The 24,909-nt window shown below is 34.7% G+C and overlaps 1 protein-coding gene across 14 annotated transcripts in view; it reads left to right on the top strand.

Moving 5' to 3' along the window:
* LOC100116395 (high affinity cGMP-specific 3',5'-cyclic phosphodiesterase 9A) overlaps window positions 1-24,909 on the top strand; it is an 815,596-nt gene that overhangs the window by 377,524 nt on the left and 413,163 nt on the right. For all 14 annotated transcript variants that reach the window (XR_004228117.2, XM_032601371.1, XM_031933029.2 and 11 more), the window contains one exon: window positions 10,663-10,777. Coding sequence is in view for 13 of the 14 variants with exons in the window: in XM_032601371.1 (XP_032457262.1) it covers window positions 10,663-10,777 (115 nt within the window). In the remaining variant the exon portion in view is untranslated. The remainder of the gene's footprint in view (window positions 1-10,662; window positions 10,778-24,909) is intronic.

Below are 24,909 nucleotides of genomic sequence, written 5' to 3'. Positions count from 1 at the left end.
ATGCTGTTGTACGTTAACGAAATATTGCAGGAACGAAATATACAGGTAACAACCAGTCAGCAGAATCCGACCGAAAACAAATGAAAAATGGTCACTAGGTTATTTAAATACATTGCCTACTCTGCGAGTTGGCAATTAACGTACAGAGGACTGAAATGAAGGAAAGGTGTCAATGATTTGGCAATGAAAAAACTGATTTTTTTCGCTTATTCTGGCACCTGTTTGTGTGCAAAACATTGTCTAAACATTCAAATTAAAATCCCTGCATTCATACCAAAACTACACGTGTACAAAGTATCCTTTTTGAGTTTGAGCCCGAAAGAACCATTTGTTTACTTAGAATCCTACGAACAGTGAGCTGAAATCAGTAAAAACAACATTTAGAGAAAATCTGCTTTAAAGTTTATGAAAATTGTTGAAAGTGTAACTTAAATTAGTGCTTACTAAATCCTTTGGGACCAAGTTTTCTATGTTCCACACACACAGACCTTGACTCTTAGCAATTATGAGGTATATTTACTAAAACCTTTAAGCTCTTTACGGCTTTTCTAACCTGCAAACAAAATAAGGCATTTCATGAATTTTCATAAAAATGTGATAAAAAGGTTACTTTATCCTTGATAATAAATATTGGTTCGTCCCTATCGGTCTTCCCGAGCCAGGTTGTGTGGTGAGAAAGGAGAGAAAGAACTTTAAGATATTTTCTCTTTTCTTCTCAACGTTCCGACGGATAATACCGCCCTTATCAGGAGACTGAAGTGAACAAATTTTATTAAAAACTTGTTGTATAACAATATATGTACAGTGTGAAGAATAGAACTTACAATTATTCTCCGCAGCGCGGCGGGGGGAACGTAGGTGAACAGCGTTTCTCTCTCAGCTTTTCGATTATAATTTGCGCGAGTCGAGATTTTCGTCGTGTTTATATAGCGTGGAGCAGTGAGAAGAGAGTCGAGCGGCCGTGTTCATAATTTTTTCCGCTATTGACGTCAGAGCCTGGCTTATGTTTGTTTTGTTTTCAGCTAGTGTATAAGGTGTGTGTATACTGTATTTAAATTTTGAGAGTCTTCCTTCATATTAATACCGTTTTCTTGCGGGTGTATGTGTAGCATTTCGGAAACTAGTATTTTATTTAAATTAATCTCTGTGTCTTTAATGTGGTATTTTTCAAAATTAAAAGTGTGATTGAGATTGTTAAGTTCTTAAGTAAACCAGAACGACCATCATTAAACATGGTTACGCTGCATTTACACCAATTTTGAAGACTGTCAAACCACTGAATGATGTCTTGAGGACTAATCTCCATACACAATCATTAAAACCCTCATTAGAGTTTTGTGTAAAAACTCCAAGACATCTTTCTAGTAATTCTGGCTTTGACAAATCTTCTTCAATTAGCCTCACTGCATCCATAATCAGAGTCGGAAGGCTGTTATTGTGGCTAAAGTTTCTGAGGTTTTTAGCGGCTTTGACTGCTTGCCACCTGCACTAACTGTCGCGTCCTGATGGGCATAACTGATGCATGGGCTTTGCGTCAGTTGACTGCATGTGAATGAAAGTTGCCCAGATTGCATTATACAGATTGTCAATGGAATCTGGATGACTTCTAATAGCTTTGCCATAGAAAGTCGACAACTTGTCAATCACTTTTGCAGTGAGCCTTCCTCTTCCGCCAATAGGCTTATTATCTGGAAGCTTCTTCTTAGAGAAAGACTTCACTATGTTTTGGAGGCGAGTACCCATCCTCTTCTGCACATGTTGGATGCACTCCTTCTCCACAACAAATTCTTCGCCATAAGGCTTACTCTTTCTTACAGTCTAGTACACTTTGCAGTATCCATCTCCAATGTGGTTTGGTTGAATTTATAAAACTTAAAATTAAAATTATTAGTTGTATTAGATAAAACATGAAAAATACGCAATTTCACGAAAAAACGATAAGAATTTTGTTTTAGTATTTTGCTTATAACTTTGCAGGAATTTTTTTTTTTTTCTTGAGAAACGGGTTTCAGGAGCGTGTTCTACGGATAATTTCCTGCCAAAATAAGCAATAAAAAAATCGATTTTCTCAAAGATTAAAGGTGTTCTGTCCCCTTAAAAGTAATTCCAGATATGATGTACTTTCCAATCATCTTATGGTGCGATAACAAAGCAGCAGTAGCTTGCACAAAGATGGATGGAAGTAATAAACTCAGGCATATGACGGAGGTACATGAGGACTACGTTAAGGAGTGCGCTCAAAACGGCTATGTAAAAATAGAATGGATAGAATCAAAGGAGCAAAGAGCAGATATTTTAACTAAGCCTTTGCCCTCTGATGATAATAGACTAACTAAATTGTTGCTAGGAAATTAACATAGTTTTCATGTTACAGAATAACTTCACAGTAACAATCGTGAGCAGAAGCGCAATGGAAGACGGCAATTAACAGGTCCAAAGAAAAACTTTACGATGTCGAGTGAAATCGGGAGGGTGTGTTGGAATATTGGCGATATCACGCGACAGCGAACCCTGTCCGATGGCGCCACAGCGCTCCAAGATGTTAAGCCGTCTCAATCACGTTACCCGCCGCTGAGCTTGGCGGCGCCCTCCACCTCACTGCTTGCCAGGTCCTCAAGACAGCAACACCCTTTCCGCTCACGTCACGCGTTTAAGCCCTTTTGTTCTTCTAAGCTATAATAAAGCTACGTTTATTATCTTACTTCTTTTGTGAAGTGTATCTTAATTTAAAATCCTTATATACCGACATGAATATTAAAATTTTTTACGCTTGCAAATCGTGACTTTATAAAGATGTAAATTGAAAAAAGGACATGTCATGATTTGTTTACTAAATAAAACTAAAGCATTACAATGAATAATAGTAGTCATATTCGTAAAAGGTTCGTAAAATTATATTATTCTTGATAAAATATATCAGATTCTGGTGAAATTTACTTATATTGCGTTGATTGTTCTTTCCCTGTAATAGGCATGATGTATTATTAAGATAAGAACCCATTGTTTGTGTGCAATATGTAGAAAAATCGAAAAACACATTTGTTCTTTTTTTCTTTCCATGCATGACAAACGGTGGTGATTTTTTATACTTAATGTATGCAAAAAATGTTTTGAGACTGTTATTTCGAAAATTTGTTAGTAAAAGTTATTCGATGATACATTTTTAAATTTATGAAAAAATTTTATTTACTTACAAAATAGTACATTACGATACGTGTGACTTAAATTGTTCTTTTTTAGTCGGTGCAGTTAGCACCTCACTGTAGCGAGGGCGCTAAGCACCGTGTAAAACTGAACCATTTAAGTCAAGAGTATCGTATAAAATTTTATAGCACAGACTGCTAAAGTCCGCAAGTCTCGCCTATTCGTGACTAAAGTAGTCCTTATTTGCACCGTGGGGTTAGCGCACGAGCGTAGCGAGTAAAAAGTACTTTTACGCCCGCTATTCGAAATTACTTTTGTAAAAATACTTTTCGCATATGCAGGCAAAAAAATGGAAAACGACCGCTAAAATATTTTAATGAAAATGGTCAATAGTTATCATCAAATATATATATATGTGTGTGTGTGTGCGTGTGTGTGTGTGTGTGTGTGTTTGTGTGTGTGAACGCAGAAATCATTACATGCATTATAAAAAATATGGTGTGCACCAAGGAGTAAGTGGACTTTTTGGCCTTGTGTGGTTGCAGTATTCGTAAAAAGCCCACTTTACGCCCTTGGTACACAATATATTATTGAGATTGCTTTATTCAGGCCGGTCAGAATAAACTTACTTCAGGGCCGCTTTTTAGGTCAAAGCGTTGATTTTCATGTATTTGCATTACTTATTTATTATTTACAAAAAAAATCGAATTTTACTTTTCTATAATATTAAAAAAAAAGAGCGTAGTTGCCGTGTCACAGACAATTCAAGTCATCCCTACTTAATACCAACGAATATAGACCTGTATAGAAGCACCATGCTAATGGGGGCGATGGATCCGAGATCTGTAGTTTCATCATCTCCGCGAGATGGCACCTATTGCTAATTTCTATCATGCTATCTCTCTCGCACTAATGGCGCGATAAACTTGGCCGAGCTTGTAACTAGCTTAATATCTAAAAGATTTTTACATAAAATAAAGCTGGTAATACCCCTCAACCCGATTTTTATTTAATTGTTGTTAAAACGTAAATATCTAGTAAATGTATGATTGCATAATTTCATGAACTTCGCATCAGAAAATAGTAAATATCTGTAGTTACATTAATTGCAATTAGTAAATACAATAAAAATATATAAGAAAAAAGCTCGTATAAATATTTTGCATAATGAATTAAATTTAAAGTGATATCGTAGAATAATGTCAATAGACGCTTTGAAGATTAGCATATATACGTAATAAGTGTCAAACTAAAACTTAAATTAAAGCTTAAACTAAAGTTGAAATTATAATAAAATAAACTTAAGCTTAAACTTAAGCTTAAACTTAAACTTAAGCTTAAACTTAAACCCCAAAGGGGGGCGATGATCATGTGCGACTTTCGATCTTACAACAGTAACGTCGTCGGTAGCCGTATGGTTAAGGCGTTGCGCTAGCAATTCTTATGCTGGGATTCGAATCTCATGGTCAACTTTTTTTTTTCTCTATTTTTTTATTTATTTCTCGTATTTGCTCTAATATTTATAATAACGAATTTTTAAAACATTAAAACGTGAAATACTTTACCTTCTCTTTCTTTAAGTACAAAAAGAACTCGCTCTTTGTTAATATTAGTTTGAAAACATTTAAAATAATATAGTATCAAGGGGCGCGGTAGCGTCTTGATGGCAATATAAAGTATACAGAGAATACAAAATCTACTATATATATATATATAATCTAAAATCCATGCAATTATATCACAATAAACTTTATATGCACTAATACCACAATAAACTTTATAGGAAATATAAAAAAATTACTTATTGCATTAATTGAAAATGTACTAAACATGCTTGAAAATAAATTGAGAGGATTATATTTAAGAAATAGATAAGTAAAAGTGAATCTAACTATATATAATTGAAAAATGTACAATCTAATTATACTGATTTAATAAATAAATAAATAAATAAAAGCAGTGCTTATTTTATTGTAAAAAACATTACCGTTTATCGCAAATTCATAAGATTTCCACTAGAAACAAAACATAAAAAATATACTTGGCTGATACAACACAATAAGCAAATAAGCACTTTGATTATCTTCGAGATATAAATGTTAATGTAGAAATTACAGTAAAAAAGTTTAAATTTACATTTTAAAATAAATGTGAAAAATACTTTTATATTCTCGAAATGAGCTTATTGGTGACTTAACTTCTGCAGTTTGGCGTTCGGCTTGTTACCAGCAACAGTACGTTTTCGAGATTTAGAATCACGCGCGTCCCAGTTCATCCATTTTAATTTGTAAAAAATATGTACCCTTAAAAAAAAAGCTACAATACGTTTTCGATGCGATTTACATGGCTCGTCGATGCTAAAAAATTCTGGATAAAATATATCGACCTCTAATGTTATAAATTTTATTAATTTTTCAGCAAGACTTTTTTCGTGACAAATAGTTTCAAAATGATAATTAAAAGTAACGTAAGCTATGCTTATAACGTCATTAAAAAAATCTGAAGGAACACAAAGATTACCTAATTGATTATTACTATTAAAAACTTTGTATGCTTTAAAAAAAATTAAAAAATCGTTATTTTTTTCAAAATTTTTATTGTCTCTTGTGAAGATAGATTTACAGTCTGAACATTCAAATTTTGCAAAACATTTAGAAAGTATATAACCCGCTACATATTTAACCGAACAATCATAAAGTGATGTTGATTCATTAACGTTGACTTTATCTAAAATGCTATCGCGTTTCTCTGCAAGATTCTCTAAGCTACTGTGTGAACTAATAATCGGATCATTTAAATTTTCTACTAGATTATGCATATCTTTAGACAATATTTCATCATCAGGTAAGTCAATATGATCATCGAGTTCTGGAGATGATTCGCAATCAGTGTCAGATTCATTATCTTTACTGATTAACTCATCACCTTCTTCACTCTCACGTACATTGATTTCTTGAGTATCTAAAATATCATTACTAGTTGAAAGCATGTTATCGTTAGTCGCAATGTCGTTAAAAGCATTATCAAGAGCTTCTGTAAATCCATCATTTTTTTCGATATTATCTGTTGCTAGTAACGGTACTGTTCTATCAGACTCACAATTAGTTGACTTAGATGCTGATCTTATATTCGCGGACACGGTATATTGCAAATTATGCCTCAATTGCATTGCCGTCGGATTTTGGCAGTGACCCGCACGAGATCTTAAAACCGCGAACAAATTTTCAAGCGGATCTTGATTTAATCGAGTTGTCAAAAGATAAAATCCACCGTCTTTTTTCATATCCTCCCATTGCAAAAGAATACTATTAACTGTTAAATAAAAACCATCAAAGCATGGGGGATTATTTTTTAAATCTTCGCAATTCCAAGTTTTTATGAACTCTAAACTATTAGCTAAATACTCAACAACATTATTGTTTTGATTTGCCAGAGGACGGCGTAATGGATTTTTATCTTTAGGGCTTCTACTATTCAAACAATCAAACAGATCATTAACTTTTTTAATAAAATTACCCGTGGCAACACTGCAAGGATTATTTAATTTGCCTTCTGTAACAAAAGAAGCGGTCAACACAGCCGATGAAATTGTATTACTAAAAATTTGAGCGGCTAAGCTAACATTCATCAATTCAAATGCACTAGGATCCAAATGTTTTTGAGTTAATTTAGGCGCGGATTTTGAAATACAATTTTGTTCTCTAGCGTGTAATTCTCTTAAAACGCTCCAAGAAACTTTACTATCGTCAACTATCATTTCGTGAGTTCTAAAATTATTACGAAGACATTTAAGTAGATGAGGAGCATCGTAATTAAAAAAAATTCTACGTTCATATCGCATAATAAAAGGTTTCTCTTTAGTCATTTTTAAAATATTCACAGCAGATCGATTTGGAGCACCCCCATTGCAAACCATTGATTTTACTTTAAAACCTGTTTTTTTCTACAAAATCCAATACATCCAAAATAATTGTAGAAAGTTGAGTACCGCTAACGGCGTTATGCGAAATATAATAAACGATAGGTTGTCTCCAATCGTACTGTCTTCCCCTTATCATAAAAACTAAAACATGATTACCCGCTTCAGCACTACGACCGTGTTCACCTAAATCCATAAATCCTTCTACGTAATCTTTTTTCGAATTGTACTCTAACCATTTCTTAATACTCATCTCATCCCACATTAAAACACATTCGCGCTCTTTAAGTGACATCGATTCGCCTTTAGCTTTTAATAATTGAGATAAATTTTCCGATTTTCCCGGAGCTAAATCTATTTCATTAACCCATCTTCTAATACTAGTTACAGAAGGCAAAGCAAATTTTTGTTTCTCACGTAAAAAACAATAAGCTTTAGGAGATGTATAAAACAACTGTAAAGCAAATTGTTTTTCATCGTCTGACCAAGCTTTCTTTCCTTTTACATGGTTCGCCTGCATTTTAAAAAAATCTAATTGTTTTTTATTCAACTTTTGATAGTCTTTAATAATATCATCATTTTCTTTAATTTTTAAAACTTTTTTATTCAAGTTCGCGATCTTTTTGTTTTTATTTTTTAAAGATGTTTGCAAATTAGTGATTTTACTTTTATATTTTTGTTGTTGAGTAATAGCGGCTTTTTTATACAAGTCGATGGATTTTTTACACTTTTCATATTTTTTAAGTAATTGTTTAGTTAATGAAGCTACTTGTTCTTTCAATTTTTTTAATGAGTTTTCAAACGTGGATGTTTTAGTGGTGTGAAAAGAATTGTCATCGGTGTTAACGGAATCTACTTTGTGCTTAGCTAATGAAGTAGAACATGATGGCTCATTTAAATCGATTAACGCCGGCTCTAGATTAATTAATGTTGTCGAATCAAAATTTAAATTATCATGAGATAATCCATCATTAATAGGCAAATCCACCTCATGAGTGACATGTTCATCAACTTCTTGAGAGTCTTCTAAAACTGCATCCGACAGATATTTTTTTGGAACTGCAGAATTTTTTAATTTTCGCGTACCTGCCTGATCTATATATGCGACATCGTCTACTGCAAAATGCAGAGAGCAAATGCGCTTATTGTCTAGCTGCTGCGTTGTCAAGTCAATCAGACTGAAATTTCCAGATCGAAGAATCCATTCCGACCGTCTACAAAATTAGGATATTGTTACGATAATGTAAAACCACTCAACTTAAATATTTGCGTACGAGTCAGTAATGTATATCAACTCTAATAGTAAAACTAGAAATAAGAAGTTGGTCCTACCGAAACTGTATAAAACGATAGGGTTTAACAATAGACCAATAATGTCTGTTAAACTATTTAATAATTTACTTCATGAGCACAATTATAGAATTCAGTAATATGAGTCTAGACACTATCCTTGTAATGTATTATCTAATTTTAATTAATGTATGAGCGGTAATTTAATACTAATTAAGTTTGTTAATAGTTTTATACGATAGTTTTAAGTTCTGTTAGACCGATCCACGTACAGAGATTCATTTCTCTCTGTGGGTTTGCTTAATTGTAAAGTAAATGTATACTAGTGGAATAAATAAATAAATAAAATTTGTTTATATAGATAGTTAAATTTTTTGCCAACAAGGTAGTTAAAATAAAAAAGTACGTGACTTTTTTATATTGATTAACAAAAAAATACATTCGTAGTGGACGTTTCATTTTACGTTTGTGCAATAAATCATTTGCTAATAAATAACCAAAAAATGATAGAATACATAGTCAAAAAACCAATCTTCAAGAAACAATCCCAAACTATAAATAAATAATCACACATCACGCGCTTAAAATATTAATAAGACTATAAGAAATGTAATTATCTAAGAAATGTAAACAGATGTAAAATCTGTACAAGAAATAAAGATATTACTACTATTAATAACACTATACCAATTAATAAATGCACCTTTTTCACTAAAAAATACAACAATAATAATTAAAATATCTTGTAATCATTAATTATATAAAAAAAAAAAAAAAAAAAAAAAATGGGGTGGATTCGAACTCACGATCTTTAAATGTAGCAAAATATACGAGATCTCCTTTAACCGCTCGACCACTAATTCATTGTATATTTTTAAATGTGAAAAAGGTACATATTCATTGGAGGGGGTACAAAATTTATTTTTATTTTAAATTTATATTTAATTAAGCTATAGCAAAAAATGATCTGTTTATAATAATAATATATAATTAAATAAATTGTACTATAAAAATTGCTATTAAATATAACTGGAAACAGTGATGTGCAAAAAAGGTGTAATTTATTTTAAAAAATGACAGTAAATACCAACATGCATTGCCTCAAAAGAAAAACGAAATCAGTGTTACGTAATAATATTTAATATTTTATAAAAAAAATAGATAACCGTAATTAATCCAGTGTAAAATAAAAATCAATCACTCGGTGAAACAATTTTCAAAAGCACCAACGCCATGCAAAAACGAAATTCAGAAAATAATTCTTTTTTTAGATATGTTTTAACAAACATTTCATTCAACTTTTACCTGGGATTAATCTAAACATGAAATAAAGTTTCCGCAAAATTCTGTAATTCAGTTTGGTCTAACTGAAATGAAAGCAGTTTATATATATATATATATATATATATATATATATATATATAACGTTCCGTTACTATCTTTTTTATTGTATTTGTTGACGTAAGTAACAACGATTGTCTAGTTAAAAAACTTACCGTATCTCATCCATGGGAAATCGGTGAAAAGTCAGTCCAGGATTTTTCGCCTTTGAACTCTCGCAGTCGCTGTAAACACATCTGGTTCGTGGAGGTGGCATGATGATAACCCCCAAACAGTTTTTTCACCGTTTGAGAACAGCACAGGTATAAATACAATCTCACAGATTGTTAAACTAAATCGCACTATTATTATTTATAAAAACTAGACACAATTTTATGCAAAATAAATGTTTAGAAACTGCGAGCAACTCGTCGCTGCATATAGCATTGATTATAAGCTCTTCGCGCTATTTACATAGCAAGATCGAGCGGGAAACTGGTACGTGCTGTGTTTTCGTGTTTATTATCTTAAGAGAAAATTTTATCTTACCAACTAATAGTTGTTAGGGGCATAAGGGGTATATAGAAACATTAAATAATCATTTTTGTATTGTTTATATAATTTTTTATTGTAAAAAATACATAAAAACACATATCTTCAAATACGAGCTAGCGCATGCGCGCTGAGTCGCGGGAAAATAATATGTGTCGGCGCCAAACGGATGGGTAACAGAACTAACCGCCTGTTACCCAAGATTCTGTCCCCCCTTTATAACCCGTGATGGTTCTTCTATACTAGGTCTATATTCGTTGTTAATACGTACAAACACGTTAACTTCGTGTAGTTGCAGTACTTAAAAATCTACATTTTCTAATAAGTATTTCATCGAGAAAGCATACTGCTAATTCATTTTGCAGCAGTTTTTCTCATTTTTCTATACTTATCCGTTCTTATACAATTTACTAAATTTTCTGATTACAATTTTATAGGTTTTTGTAAACAACTACCAGAGCCGATATCCTCTGAGGCTTGTCGTAGATTGCAGTATCGTCGTAAAAGTGACAGCATTAAAAGAAAGGTTCGGGAAAAATTTCTTAACATATGGTAAGTTTTAATTTTATTGTATTAACACACACATAGGTGATGAAAAAGCGAACATCCAAGTCACCTATACCACCAGCAAACAAAAAGTATCAAGGAACAACTCCAAAGATACTTACTACATAACTTGCCATTCTCGTTTCATTTTACTTATGGTGTTGACGATTAGTAACTTATTTGTGTACATAAACTTTATAAAACACTTGTTTCGACATAATGATATATTATATCAATGTAGATAATACGACATTGATTTGTAAATATAGTTGAAAAAGAGTATATAATATGATGTAACATTTTTTTCCTTATGTCTAAACAAATTATCAAGGGCCGCAGTAGCGCCCCGATGGCAAGTATAAGGTTTTCATACAGTTTGCCAGCGGGGAGAAGCGCGACCCTATTATACTTTGAATGAATTTGCTTTTTAATCTAAATGCGTTTTATTGTCTCCAATGATTTCTTGTCAGATATGTCTTAGATGCTTATGTTTAAGTAATGTATTTTGAATATTTTGATGAGAACTTTCCAATAATCATGATATTTGGCTTAAAAAATTTATCTTTTAGTAAAATAATTATGATTGAAAATTAATTTGCGATGATTTCTTAAAATTTTGGCCATGCGATTCACATCTTTTTAAGTACAATAATACAAGAATATGTTATGAGATAATAGGTTACATAAGGTTATCTTCAGCAATCAGTGCAATATACTATACTACGCCGCGTATGTCTTCAGAACATATTAATTATAATCAACTCTAATGGTAAAAGAGTGAGAGAGGTGTTCGCTAAGCGTTGCTGCCTTTTACGAAACTGTTCGCAGTTGCAGAGAGCCGAACGTAGTGAGCATCTATCTACACAAAGATTCTGAGAAAAGAGGACTAGATTTTTCAAGCTAGAAGTTATGTAGTTGTCTTTATCTAGTTTTTCTTGCATCGTTTGCAAACGTGCATCAGTGTTTGTCTGAAAGGACAGAGGCACACGCAGCAGCAGAGTACGCCCGGCCTTGTGTAAACATAAAAATAGCCTAAAACAGTGGTGTTTTGGAGCTGCACGGTGCGCATAAACTTTCGCGAATCTGTCTATTGGGCGGTTTCAATCTCGACATAAGCGGGCTGCGACGCCACCTCGATCACGGCCACCCCCCGAACTCAGCTAGCCCTCACAAATAAGTGCAGCAGAGTTCGCCACAATTGGCGAGCGCCGCAACGACGACTGCCGGAGCTGCTCCGACGACCAGCAAACGACACTTCACGCTCAAGACCATTAAGCCGAAAACGGTGCGTTAGACAACGAGAGCCCGAGAACGAGTTTGCGACGGAACGTCTCATCAAGCTCGAGGACAAGGAGTAGGCGATAGACGCCAACGAAGAGCTGACGCGGACCCCATGAATCGGCAGTGCCGAATGTCCAACCAACCTCACCGCTTGAGCTTAGCATACCCGTGACACCTGGCCACAAATTCGAGCCTACTGCTGCTGTCCGCCAGCATCATCAAGACCCTCACGTCTCAGATGATCAACGTTGCTCAAAAGCAACAGCAGCAGGTCCTCAAAGACAAGATACGCAGGATAATATGGCTCTTGAGAGGTCGTTTATCTGTTGAGGTAATTTCTTTTGAACTTTAATTAAACGCATTAAACGGGTATAAAATCGGTTTAAAAAATATCTTTTACAAGGTAAAATGTTGGCAACTACAAGTTTGGTTTTTACCCTGGTAGAAAATAACCCAACAGTTAATTATGGTTGGCGAACGAACCTGCTAAAAACGTCACTTTGGCCAACAGTTTACTGATAAGCATTGATAAGCATTTCTACCAGGGCATCTTCATAAATCGGTACATTTGTATAAGAATTCTATTCTAATTTCTTCTTTAAAATTTATGAAATCATTGAAAGAATTGCCAAGTGTTTGCAGCTTGCAAAGTTTCTGTATATGTTTATAAATATACGTTAATGAATGTAGTGAAATCTGTTTTATATATGTCAAGCATCAAGCATTAAAGTTCAGCAGGTGAGATAAGATCAGCTGAATAGTGGTTATTAAAAAAAAGGTTACAATTTTCAAAACATATTGGCTTTACGATTCTTTGTCTACCATAAACTTTTACGTATGGATGAAGTGTTTTATTGAATTTCTCTGTTTGTTATCAAAAAGTCGATAAATGTGCATATTTGTGTGGGGGATGATCGTTAAGTAATCAATAAATTGTTTTCAGTCAGTATACATCGTAGACTATAAGACGACGGGATGGCAAGTGTGCATTGAAATAATATTTTTGAATATTGTAACCTTTTTTTAATAACCACTAGTTAGCTGATCTTATCTCACCTGCGGAACTTTAATGCTTGATGCTTGACATATATAAAACTGATTTCACTACATTCATTAACGTATATTTATAAACATATACAGAAACTTTGCAAGCTGCAAACACTTGGCAATTCTTTCAATGATTTCATAAATTTTAAAGAAAAAATTAGAATAGAATTCTTATACAAATGTACCGATTTATGAAGATGCCCTGGTAGAAATACTTATCAATTCTTATCGGTAAACTGTTGGCCAAAGTGACGTTTTTAGCAAGTTCGTTCGCCAACCATAATTAACTGTTGGGTTATTTTCTATCGGGATGGAAACCAATTTTATAAAAATCGTGCATAAGTTATGAAAATTTTATTTTTTTAGAAATAGAAAATATGTAGAAACAATAAGTTAAAAAAAAAAATGTTTTTCAACTTTTGCAAACCTCTTTATAAGTACTAATATAATGTATGTGTAAAGTTAAAATATTAATAAATTGAATATAACATTATAATAGATAAAAAAAGCAAATTTTAGTTGTTCACCAATAAACAAAATAAAACGGGCATGACAAGTTACATAAAAAATAACTTTACAATTGTTCTTAATTGATCATTGTATAACTTAAACTGTAAGTTAAATAAGCCCTTTGATAAACAAAATAATTTTTCGCTTCATCTTCATTATGATTACATATGTTTTGTCCTAGACTCGGCGGTCTTCATCGGACAGTGACATTCCGCGGTTATTTAAAATATGAGAGCACGGAGGGCGACGGAGATTATAAGTAGGAATTCTAAGTGCCGACGGTGCTAAGTTGTCCCTGCGATCCTAAGGAACAGCCTGAGCACTCTCTTGAAACAACTAAACCGATTCGCAATCTAATAAAATGTTAGGGCGTAACCCTTTGTCGTCACGTCCTTGACTTTAAAGAAAGGGGAACTAACAGGATGTTAATAATTCGAAAATAAAAATAAATATCAGAGAAAGAGAGGGATATGTTATCGACTTATAGTAATATTAATTGACACTTACTTTCGTATGAATCAGGATCAAAGCCGCTCCGCTTTTTTCTCATCCTCTCAGTTATTGTTTGGGAAGCGCGATTAGGTCAGTGCAGTGAGGTGTAGGAAGTCGCCAAATGATTTACTGTTATACAAATCTTAGATTGAAAGTTCTTTAATTGAGTCAATAATTGATTCGTTCACAATACAACTTACACTTGCGCACGCAGAAATGTTAGAATTCCATAAAGAGTTAGCGGTCAAGTACACAGAAACACAAGGCGGCGTTATAAATGGAAAAATTTATAGCAAGCAAACTGTCTTTATAACACTGCATGAATACGTAGTTTTCTATTTACAGTAAATGATTTTAATTCCGAACTAGCATAAAACGCTCGCTTCGCTCGCGATTTACAATTTATTTGTGATGATATTTAAATATTTAACATGTCATTATTAAATATACTGTTAAATATTAGATGTGCACTCGATGGTAGTTAATTCTTCTGAAACATTTTTGAAATGCTCCAATCAGATTGCTAGATTGATAAATTCTAACTTATCAAAAGCACGACTTCATAAACGTTTCATTAATTATTGTCAAGTATAAATGAATATATACAATACGGCCTTTATTCTATAAAAGTAGTTATAGCTACTAGTACACAGGACCGGCTTTGAAATTATAGAATAAAAAAGAAATAAATTTTGAATATTAAAAAATGTTTTTGAACTCTTTGTAATTATTTGATGACAGTATTAATTATATTAACAAAATTTAACAATAAAATAAAATTAATTGAACATTTTTTTTATTTACTTTTATAGTATAATGTACAATGTGAGATTATAACAATCATAACATTGATATTCTGTACTAAAATGTAATACATAAAACGATATTTACTTTTATTTTAAATGATAACGATATCTTAAATCCCTAACAGAAAAGAAAAATGAAAACAACTAAAAAAAAACATTATGAACTGCAGATGATAGCAGTAAAACGTCAGAATTGAGACACAGATAACAGTAATCTTTTGTTGTCTTTAGTTTTATTTAGTTTGCTAGGTTCTTCAGTAGGATTTATTGTTGTTTGTAACGGGGTGTAAATTCGATCAACGAATAACTCGTTAAACGACTAGATCGCGTTCCCTCGATGTGGCGGAGGACTCCTCTCCGCCCACGAAACACCTCTGTTGCATGCAGCTGTTTCAGCTGCTTCTGTTTTGCTGGGTCTACGCGCCGCCTGGCGCGTGCTCGGCTGCTCAACTGCGTTAAATAAGTACTAATAAATAACGCCCGCGGAGGCGGCGGTATTCGCAGGAAGGGACAGGGATCGGAAATAAGCGAGCGAGGTTTAGAAATGACGACAAATCACATAAAATAATAAGACTAAGGTTATATTTACTAGTCGCGAAATAAACGTGAAGTTACAATCATGAAATAATAATACGCGAGTCGTCAACAACTTTGTGACTCGCCGCGACGCGCCCCGCCCCGCAAAATAAGGAACAATTCTTTCATTTTCCATGTGATTTGAAAAAAGTTTGAGACCCCCCCTCGCTGCCCTCTTCCCGCACCACCCCCCCCCCCCGCCATGCCACCCTCCCGCGATGCCTCCCTTGGACAGCCCCTCCCGCGAAATAAGGAAAAATTCTTTTATTTTCCATGTGATTTGAATAATGTAAAAGCCCACAATATAACGTAAAAATCGTTCATTTTCATGTTATTTCTGAAACACACTGAATACGTACCTCAAATAGAATAAAATTATTCATCTCCATACCCCAGAGAGTTTAAATTACTGTTTGTTATAGCAAAAAGTGCAAATTTTTTAACCCATTTTAACTCAAAAACTAAACTATAGATATTTTTAACAAAATCATGTTGATGAATCATGATCAGAACTACTTTCTGTATTAATATCGTGATATTCTACTTATTCTTTCCTAAAAAAATTTACTTACTGAACAAACCCGTATTGATGAGCGTGATAACTGAATAAAAAGGCATGAATCAAGTTAGAAACTTGGTTACTGAGAGCCAGCTGAGATTAGTGGACAATTCGGGTAGAATAAAGGCAAATGTTGTGCACCCGGGACTTTTCTATTTGTATTTGTTCTAATTAGAACGAAGCTATGGTGACGACCTTGGAAGTCTTGTTAAGGTTGATGCGGTACCAGGCTTTATTAAGACGTTCAATGACTAGGTTATGGCCCGTGTATCGTGATTAAGATGAAGCAGCCTCTTTAAGCTAAAAATATCAGGACAGAAACAGAAGCTGCATTGGAAAAATAGCTTAGTAAGTAGTACATGTGCTGAGCTTGGAATGGCTAAGAGATTTTGAATTAACCAGAAGGTTGGCGCATGGATGATTAGGTTAGGCATGGTGCTCGATTGCTCTGATAGTCAAGGAGCCATTTTTTTAAAAGAGCTAAAATATTCATATAGGGGATGTCAGAGCCACGCTGATTGGTCGACATGTTCTGGTTTTCCTAACCTCAATAAGATTTTTGGATCGTGAATAATAAGTACATACTCATTTATCGCACTTTAACGCGGTGCTCCGAGGTGCGTATAATAAAACTATATATTTACAAGCACCTTAATATGTACACCAATGTACGTAATTTAGACAAATAATGCGAACTATGGCGCAAGGTGGAGGCGACGATGAAAGTGAGAATCAGTAAGATGACCAACACTTTTTCGTACAATATTTTATGATATAAAGTTTTTTAATAATTAAACCACTAAAAACTCTGTGTTCCGAGGTCACTTACACAATAAGGAACGATTATCAATTTGATTTTGATTAATTAAAAATATATTGAAAGCAAATAATAAGAACTACGGCGCAAGGTGAGGTCACAATCAGTAAAGTTCACTCCGACAGCCCCTTGACTTCCAGCAAATAATGACTAATTTCTTTTTTTGACGAATGCGATTAATTTGTATTATAAACTCTATTCACAAAAAATCATTGCGAGTGTAGGAGCATTAGTTTGTATACGCAACGTTTCAATATGGAACAGACATGGGTTTGCTATATACATATAAATATTTATATACAATAGAAAATAGGATAAGAATTCGTTTTAAATCAATTTTTTGCTGATAGGTCTCTAGGCCTTAATATGGTTCATTAAACATTTATAAGTTTAAGTAGTTTTTAAAACGGAAGTTTTTTAATATGCATGGCGGCTCGAAGGATCAAGATCTAACCTAATGAGCGGGCATTTGAGTACACCAATTTACTTATCATGAATCTATTTTTATTTTGAAGCATTGTCTCTCTCATTAATCTGTATTATGATTTTGGAAAAAATAAAAGGGGTTATGTTATGTATTAAAATTTATATGCATTTATACATCTATATGTATTTTCATCCTTTGTGCCGCCACATTTATTACGCGAGCTCTCAATTGTTTAAATGTATCATTAATAAACCAAATTTACAAAACAATATCACAAAAATATTGGAGTAAAAATCGTAACTCGTGTACTTTGGTGTAAGATATAACTGTAAATTTTTAAAAAAATATTGACAGAAAATAAATCGAATACAGCTAATAAGCAGCTACAAGTAAAGATTTAAGAAGTATATTTAACTTGCAAAGATCGATAAATTCATTTGAAAATAAGAATTAAGATAACAAAAAAATCTGTCTGGATCCAAATTTTTGATACGATTTATACCTTCTTTCTTTAATTAACTTGGTTTGTAAAGCTTCCATAGGTAGGAAACAAAAACTTTATTGTTTAATAATTAGGTTTTTCTCAGGTAATAATTAGTCTAATGACTTGATATTTACGCGGTAAGTATTATTTATAACAATCATGATTTTGTAGAACTTATACGGTGTAGTGATCGAGTTATAACGGTTTGAAAAAATTTCACTTTTGGTGCATAACAAAAGAACGATAAACAATAATCTAAATTATCCGCGGTGAAAAGATAAGAAATATTATTCACTTCAAGGTACACATTTACTATTTTTATTAACTCTTTCGATAAAATTATCACAAAAAAGTAAATCAAAGAATCGCTATGAAACCAAAACACATTAATAAAATGAAAAACAGATTTTTTTCCTCATTATGCTACGAAAAAACAAAAAGATCGATCATCAACATATATAAGAGGCCACAGGTCATACAACAAAGCCGCGATGGTTACACCGGCACACAAAATAAAAAAAGTTGTCTGCGCGAGAAATCAGACCTATCTATCTTTATGTTTTTCGGGTCGCTGAATTCGAATATAAGGTCAGTTAGGCCCCATCACGTCAGGGTCAAGGTCAGTTGGAGGTAGCGGCGTAGCGGAATTATGTTTGTGTGTCATAATATATGTCAAAAATATAAAAAAAATTAATCAATTGCGTCTATTTTTTTTTAATTGTTTTAACAGCTTTTAATCTACCTGGACCAAATCTTGAAAATGTTTTTGGTAGAAATGTATATTTTTATCATATGTACCTGTCTTTATCAATCAATAGTTTTTTTTATAAAACACATCAAGTTTTGGGGAATAAATGCAAAAAAAAATCCTGACGGACGGACGGACATTTTTTAAGTCTTTTCACTGTTAAAAATTAATTAAAATTTGATACATTTGATATACTTTTTTTTTTTGGTAACTTGAATGATTTAAGTTCAAAGAACATTTCTACCGTAAAATAGATCTAATTTTTTTCTTTTTACAAGTTTTAGAGGGATTTCACAAAATTGACCAAATATAAAATTTTAATATAGTGTAGATAAGTAGTCAACAAGAACTGATCTGGAAACGGGCAGAGCTTCCGCACAGTCCGAGGAATTCTAAAAATTGACTGTCTTTTCGGCTTGCGCTCTAAGTTTATATATCCTCCAATTCTTGTAACCGTCTTATTCCAATTTCCCGAAGTGGTGAGTACTTAGCCAATTAGAGGCTAGGACGTCGATTTTCTCCTCTTGGCGTTTGAATTTTGGAATAGTATGGACCAATCAGAATTGTATTATTAGTCGATAAGAATTTCTTCTCATCTAGTAATGCGGCTAGTCTTCTCTTATCTTCCGATGTGTTGCTGTGCTCTATTATCTGAGTCATTGAAACATTTACGACCTGCTTTGCGCTCGGTCCGTACGTTCGCCATGGTATAAGTGACGTATGTCAACGAGTTCTCAGCTTTAAAACACGTGCACTTGTTGTGTTGTAATATTATATTCTAGTAATATTACATATATTCGTAAGGCGTGTGAATGTAGTGCGAGCGTTGTGCCCCTTGCGAATGTGTTAGTGAATTTCCTTATCTTGTCTTCTTGATTTCTCCTTCTTGCTGCTTCCTTCTATTCTTGGTGTGCTTGTCGTATACTAGTGTGCAAACGTTATTTTTATCGCTGCTTTGTCGTGGTGTTTAGTTAAATAAAGTCTTTTTGGAGTGCGTCCTTTTTGTTGTTGACGGTTTCGGATTCGCGTTCGGATTCGGATTCGGATCGTAACGAATGCCCTGCACGCTTGAAAATTTTACATCGTGATTTTTATGTTCACGGATTTGGTTCTATTCGCAAGTATCTCAATATTCAATTTACAATAATAAAATCTTATAGTTTCTTTTAAATTTAATTATATTTCTTGTATCATCGCCTTGAGTTCGTATAATTTTTTCTGGTTTTCGATGCCGAGGTTCTTATCGCTTCTCGGAATCGAGGCGCCTAATCTGACTTGGTTCCTATGGGGAAGGGCATTTCTCATTTTAATATTCATTTGGCTTTTTATTCAAATGTAATTTGTTTATTTCTATTTGTTTTTGTTTTTATAAAGTGGTTTTTTGTGCTAAAAGTGAGCATTTCACACATGTCATAAACTTGATTTTGTTTACTTGATCTCAGTTCTTTTTTATTTGTAATTTAGTTGCTACATGTCAAAATTAATTTTGAAAAATAGAAGAATTGTTGTAATCAATCGTCATCAAACTCGCCTAACCTTTTACCTATTTGGCTGCCTCTGTAATGGCCCTGATTTCCGCCTAGATGACCGTAGCATGATGGTCGAGCAAGCACACAATCTCTTGCGTGTGTCCCTTTTCCCAGGCACCTGCCTTTACGCCGTTCTTATTTTTTGAGCCTTTAGTAAACCACACTATACTGTTTTTCTGGAGCTCTCTGTAATCCCGTCTTCCATTCTTTTCTTTCTGGATCACGATCGAGAATGGTTTAGAGAAATAAATTCTTTCCGCCATTCTGTCGCCACATCTGTCTTCCATTAGCAGCATCACTTGTTCCAGTAGTGCCGCATCCTTGAAGTCTGAACAGTTCGTTGATTCCGCTATTCTGCAAAACGTCCTACATGCATTTGATCTAATTACCTTGCGTAGTGGAGGAAGTTCCAACATTGTTTCCATAGTGGCCGTAGGTGTCGTTCGCATAAAATCCGTGATTCCTCCCATAACTAATCTTTTCACCGTGTCTAGTGCCCTGGTGTGAGTATTTAATTAATATTTTTGGCCCCATACCTGTGCCCCATTAGCGAGTCTTGGTTTAATGATTGCATCATATAGCCTTCTCACTTTATCTGGTTCTAGACCCCAGGTATTGTCAAAGACCCTCCGGCCCAGAAGGTGCCTATCGCTGTTTTGCATTTTTCTTTAACATGCTTTCCTCAGTTTAGTCTAGCGTTGAACGTGACTTCTAGGTATTTGACTTCCTTTACCAATTTTAGGGGGACACCATGGAGTTGAAACCCTTCAATCGGCTTGGTCTTATGCCTGTTAGTACACATCATGACACTGACTTTGTGGGGGTTAACCCTCAGTTTTACTTTATTTCACTATTTTTTCATCAGACCCAGCGCGAATAACATTAGACCTGCTAGCACGTCCTCGTCGTTCCCTTTAATCAGGATAAATATGTTGTCTGCATATGCCTGTGCGTTTATACCGTCCTCGTTTAGCATGCGAAGCAGGCAGTCCACTACCAGGCACCATAGTGTCGGTGACAGCACCCCTCCTTGTGGGCATCCCTTTCTCACCACTCCTTCGCTAGAGTACGATCCCCAGGTTGTAACTATCGTACTGGTTCTTAGCATAAAGCTGATATGTATCTGTCAAGCAGCCTTTCCAGAGTCTTACGTAAAACCGTGGTCATGCTGATTTGCCTGAAGTCCCTTGCGACCGTATGTTGTGTCTTTCCTGGTTTGGGCAGGAATGCCACCCTCGCCTGTCCCCATTTTTCCAGCACATATCCTAGTGCTAGACAAGCTCGATTCAGTTTTTTTAAGGCTGGGACTAATATGTCTATGACCTCTTGCAGCAGAGCCGGGAAAATTCCGTCTGGTCCTGCCGCCTTGTAAGGCTCAAACATCCCTATAGCCCACCTGATCCTTGCCTTGTCTGTTACACGTTTCACCAGTCTCCAGTCCTCTCCGCGGGCCATCAGCCGTACGGCCTCTCTGAAGTCTGGAAAGTGGGTTTCCATCAGGCCCTCTAGAACCTCCTGTTCATTTTTTGCCCAGTCACCTATTATTAGTTTGATTGAGTCAGTAAGTGGCTCTCTCGGGTGCTGCAGGGCACTGCATAGCCTGGCCGTGTCTGATAACGTGCTTCAGCTTTAACAGTATCGCTTTCAACCCTTCACCCCAGCCTTTTTGATCTCCTTCTTATATTAATATTGGTTCGTCTCTATCGGTCTTCCCGAGGCAGGTTGTGTGGTGAGAAAGGAGAGAAAGAACTTTAAGACATTTTCTCTTTTTTTCTCAACGTTTTGACGAACAATGCCGCCCTCATAAGTAGACTAATGTAAAAAAATTTTATTAAAAACTTGTTGTATAATAATATATGTACAGTGTAATAGAACTTACAAATATGGAGAAGATCGGTACAAAGTTTTGTCGAGAAGGCGCTTCCCCGCCGCGCGGCGGGGGGGACGTAGGTGAACAGTGTTTCTCTCTCAGCTGTTCGATTCTAATTCGCGCAAGTCGAGATTTTTGTCGTGTTTATATAGCGCGGAGCAGTGAGAAAAGAGTCGAGCTCTCTGTTTTTAACCAATATTCTTGATCACCAGCGAGGGACAGCATCTAAAAATATTTTCCTTCTTATATTCCTTTTGCTTTGCTCTATACGCCCATTCGTCCATGTTATTCTTTGTGTGCATGGACCGGTTGTATAGCCGCCTTACTTTCTTTCTGCGTTTCTCTAGTGACTTATTCCACCAGGGAGCGCCCTTCGATGGCCTCTTCAGCCTAAGTTTACAATGGTTCTCAAAAGAACTTATTATTATGCCCCTTAGGATCTTACTGCAGTGATCGATGTCTTCCATTGTTCCGTAAGTGACAGTGAAGTGACCGTTCATAGCTGTAAGTTCTTCGCTGCAGCCTACCCAGTTTTTTTCCTAGGGTTCCTTATGAGTTGATTGAGCCTACTTTGTCCGTCAAGTCTAAACACAATATGTTGGTGGTCCGACATGGAGACCTTTTCCGACACTCTCCAGTCCATAACTTCAGACCATACGTTCCTAGAAACTAAGGTGATGTCTATCCCTTAATAATGACCTTCTTCCTTGCGACGATTCGGAACGTGGGTCTGTTGCTTGTATTGAAAAAACCGATATTCGTCGCTGCTAAGAGCTCCAATAGATTTTCTTCTCTAGGATTGCAGTCTAAGCTGCCCTAACATGTATGATGCGTGTTTGCGTTACAACCTATTATATGCTTGGTGCCTCCAGCTTCGCATTTTCTAATTAATGCGACCATTTTCTCCGGAGGGCACGCTTCTTTGTAAGGCAAGTATGCAGCAATCATAATGACCTTCCGTTCGCCTTCAATGACCTTGTACCTAAACCTAGATGTACATAGATCCCTTGAGCAGTGTTTCGGCACCGTCTCTACTTAAAGCGCCTTGGCAATAAGGCACGTTCTAGTCGAAATGGGACTGCCACTGATCAGTGTACTAATTCTGTTTAAGCTTGGATTTTGCCACTGTGAATCCAAGGTTCTTGGATTAGACATCTACATGTACGCACTCCCGCCATTCATCTAGCCAGAATAGCCAAGGCACTCTTGCAATGGTCCAGACTAATCTGCGTGAACTCTATGGTGGTGTCCGGTACAGATCTGGTCCCATTCATATTGCTCACTCTGTTGCGCCGCCTGCATCTTCCTCTGCGTTTACCGTGGTAAGGCCGGGATCGACCTCCATCACCTCTTCTCCCGTCTATCACGACTCTTTCTCCATATTTTTCTTAAACGCGACGTCGTGCCCCTTATAAAAATAACCTGCACACAAACCAACAGAAATTTGTACACACATTGTTGTACGTTAACGTACAGGTATAAATGCAGGATGATGTGCAATTCAACGTACATAAAAGTATGTAGGTTGAGCAGTTAAAATTTCTGTAGGATAGCATGGAAAAAAAAGTGTACAAAAAATCATCAAGATACCCTGAACGTAGCGTATACGTTAATTTGCAGTAAACCTGAAAGTAATTTTGCAAATAATTCGCGGAATTTTCAGGTAATCCTACACGAAATTTGCACTATTGTGACGATTTAACATATTTCTCTGCACAAAAATCTGTATATACATTGCAGATTTACAAACAAGTAACGCTGTAACCTGTATTGCAGATTTACCTAACACGTAACGCTGTAACCTGTATTGCAGATTTACAAACAAGTAACGCTGTAACCTATATTGCAGATTTACAAACAAGTAACGCTGCATGAACTCGCGCTATTTCGATGATTTATTAGGCATATTCTCCTGCATGTAAACCTGAAGAGAAAGGGTATGATTTTATAAAGTCTTTTTACATATTCTCCTGCATGAATCCCAACACGTGATTTGCACAATTTTAAATATTATTGGTAAATTTCCCAAAGACAATCATGCAGAAACTGCAGCAAGTAAATATACAGATGTAACGAAAATTTTTTGACATCCTTTGTGCAAAATTACTAACAAGTGATCCTGCATATATTTGCACTATTTTTATAATTATGCTGGCATATACTCCTGCACATAAACCTGTAGAAAGTTTATGCTGTCCCGAAAATGCTTTTTGTAGATTCCCCTGCATTTATTATCAAATAATTTATGAAATTTGTAACTTTCTTATTGCAGATTTACCTATACGTAACCCTGCACGAATTCGCGCTATTTTAGTAATTATTTTGTCATATTCTTCTGCACTTAAACCTGCAGAAAGGACGTGGAGTTTTGAAAAAGCCATTTGCCAACACGTGAGTTGCGCAATTTTAAATATTTGTGGCAAATTTCCCAATGGACAATCATGTAGAAACTTGCAGATATTTTGTGCAGTTTTGCAAAGCCTTTTCGCCAATTCTCCTCTAATTATTTCAGCCCGTGAATCGTACAACTTCGAATGTTTTTGGCAGATTCCCCAACAAACAACAATGCGAAAGTAGTATCAGATAAATATGCAAAAAATTTAGGAATTTTCTTACATTTGCATTGTCAATTCTCCAGCAAGTAGTCCTGCAAAAATTAGCGTTATTTCAACAAATTTTTCTGCAGTTGTTTCCGCACGTTAACCTGCAGAAATTATGAGCAGTGATTATTAAAGCCAACTCAATAATAACTCACCTTGTTTGATATGAATGATTTAAATATATAATAGAAAGTATCTGGTTATCGATTTTTTTTTAAATCAAGTAATCATTTTTATTTATTGCAAACTTACAGAATTTCTGGTATTACTAATAACTGATGTAAAGATAAGAAACTTAACAATAACTTTCCTAATGTTTAAGAATAAAATATTAATTTTTTTATATCAGTCAGTTTCATATTTATTAACGATAGGAAAAATGCAGTTACTCT

This window comes from Nasonia vitripennis, assembly GCF_009193385.2.
Source record: "Nasonia vitripennis strain AsymCx chromosome 1 unlocalized genomic scaffold, Nvit_psr_1.1 chr1_random0009, whole genome shotgun sequence".
Lineage (NCBI taxonomy): Eukaryota > Metazoa > Arthropoda > Insecta > Hymenoptera > Pteromalidae > Nasonia > Nasonia vitripennis.
The sequence above is the reverse complement of the archived record's forward strand: the minus strand, read 5'-3'. Positions and strand labels throughout refer to the sequence as shown.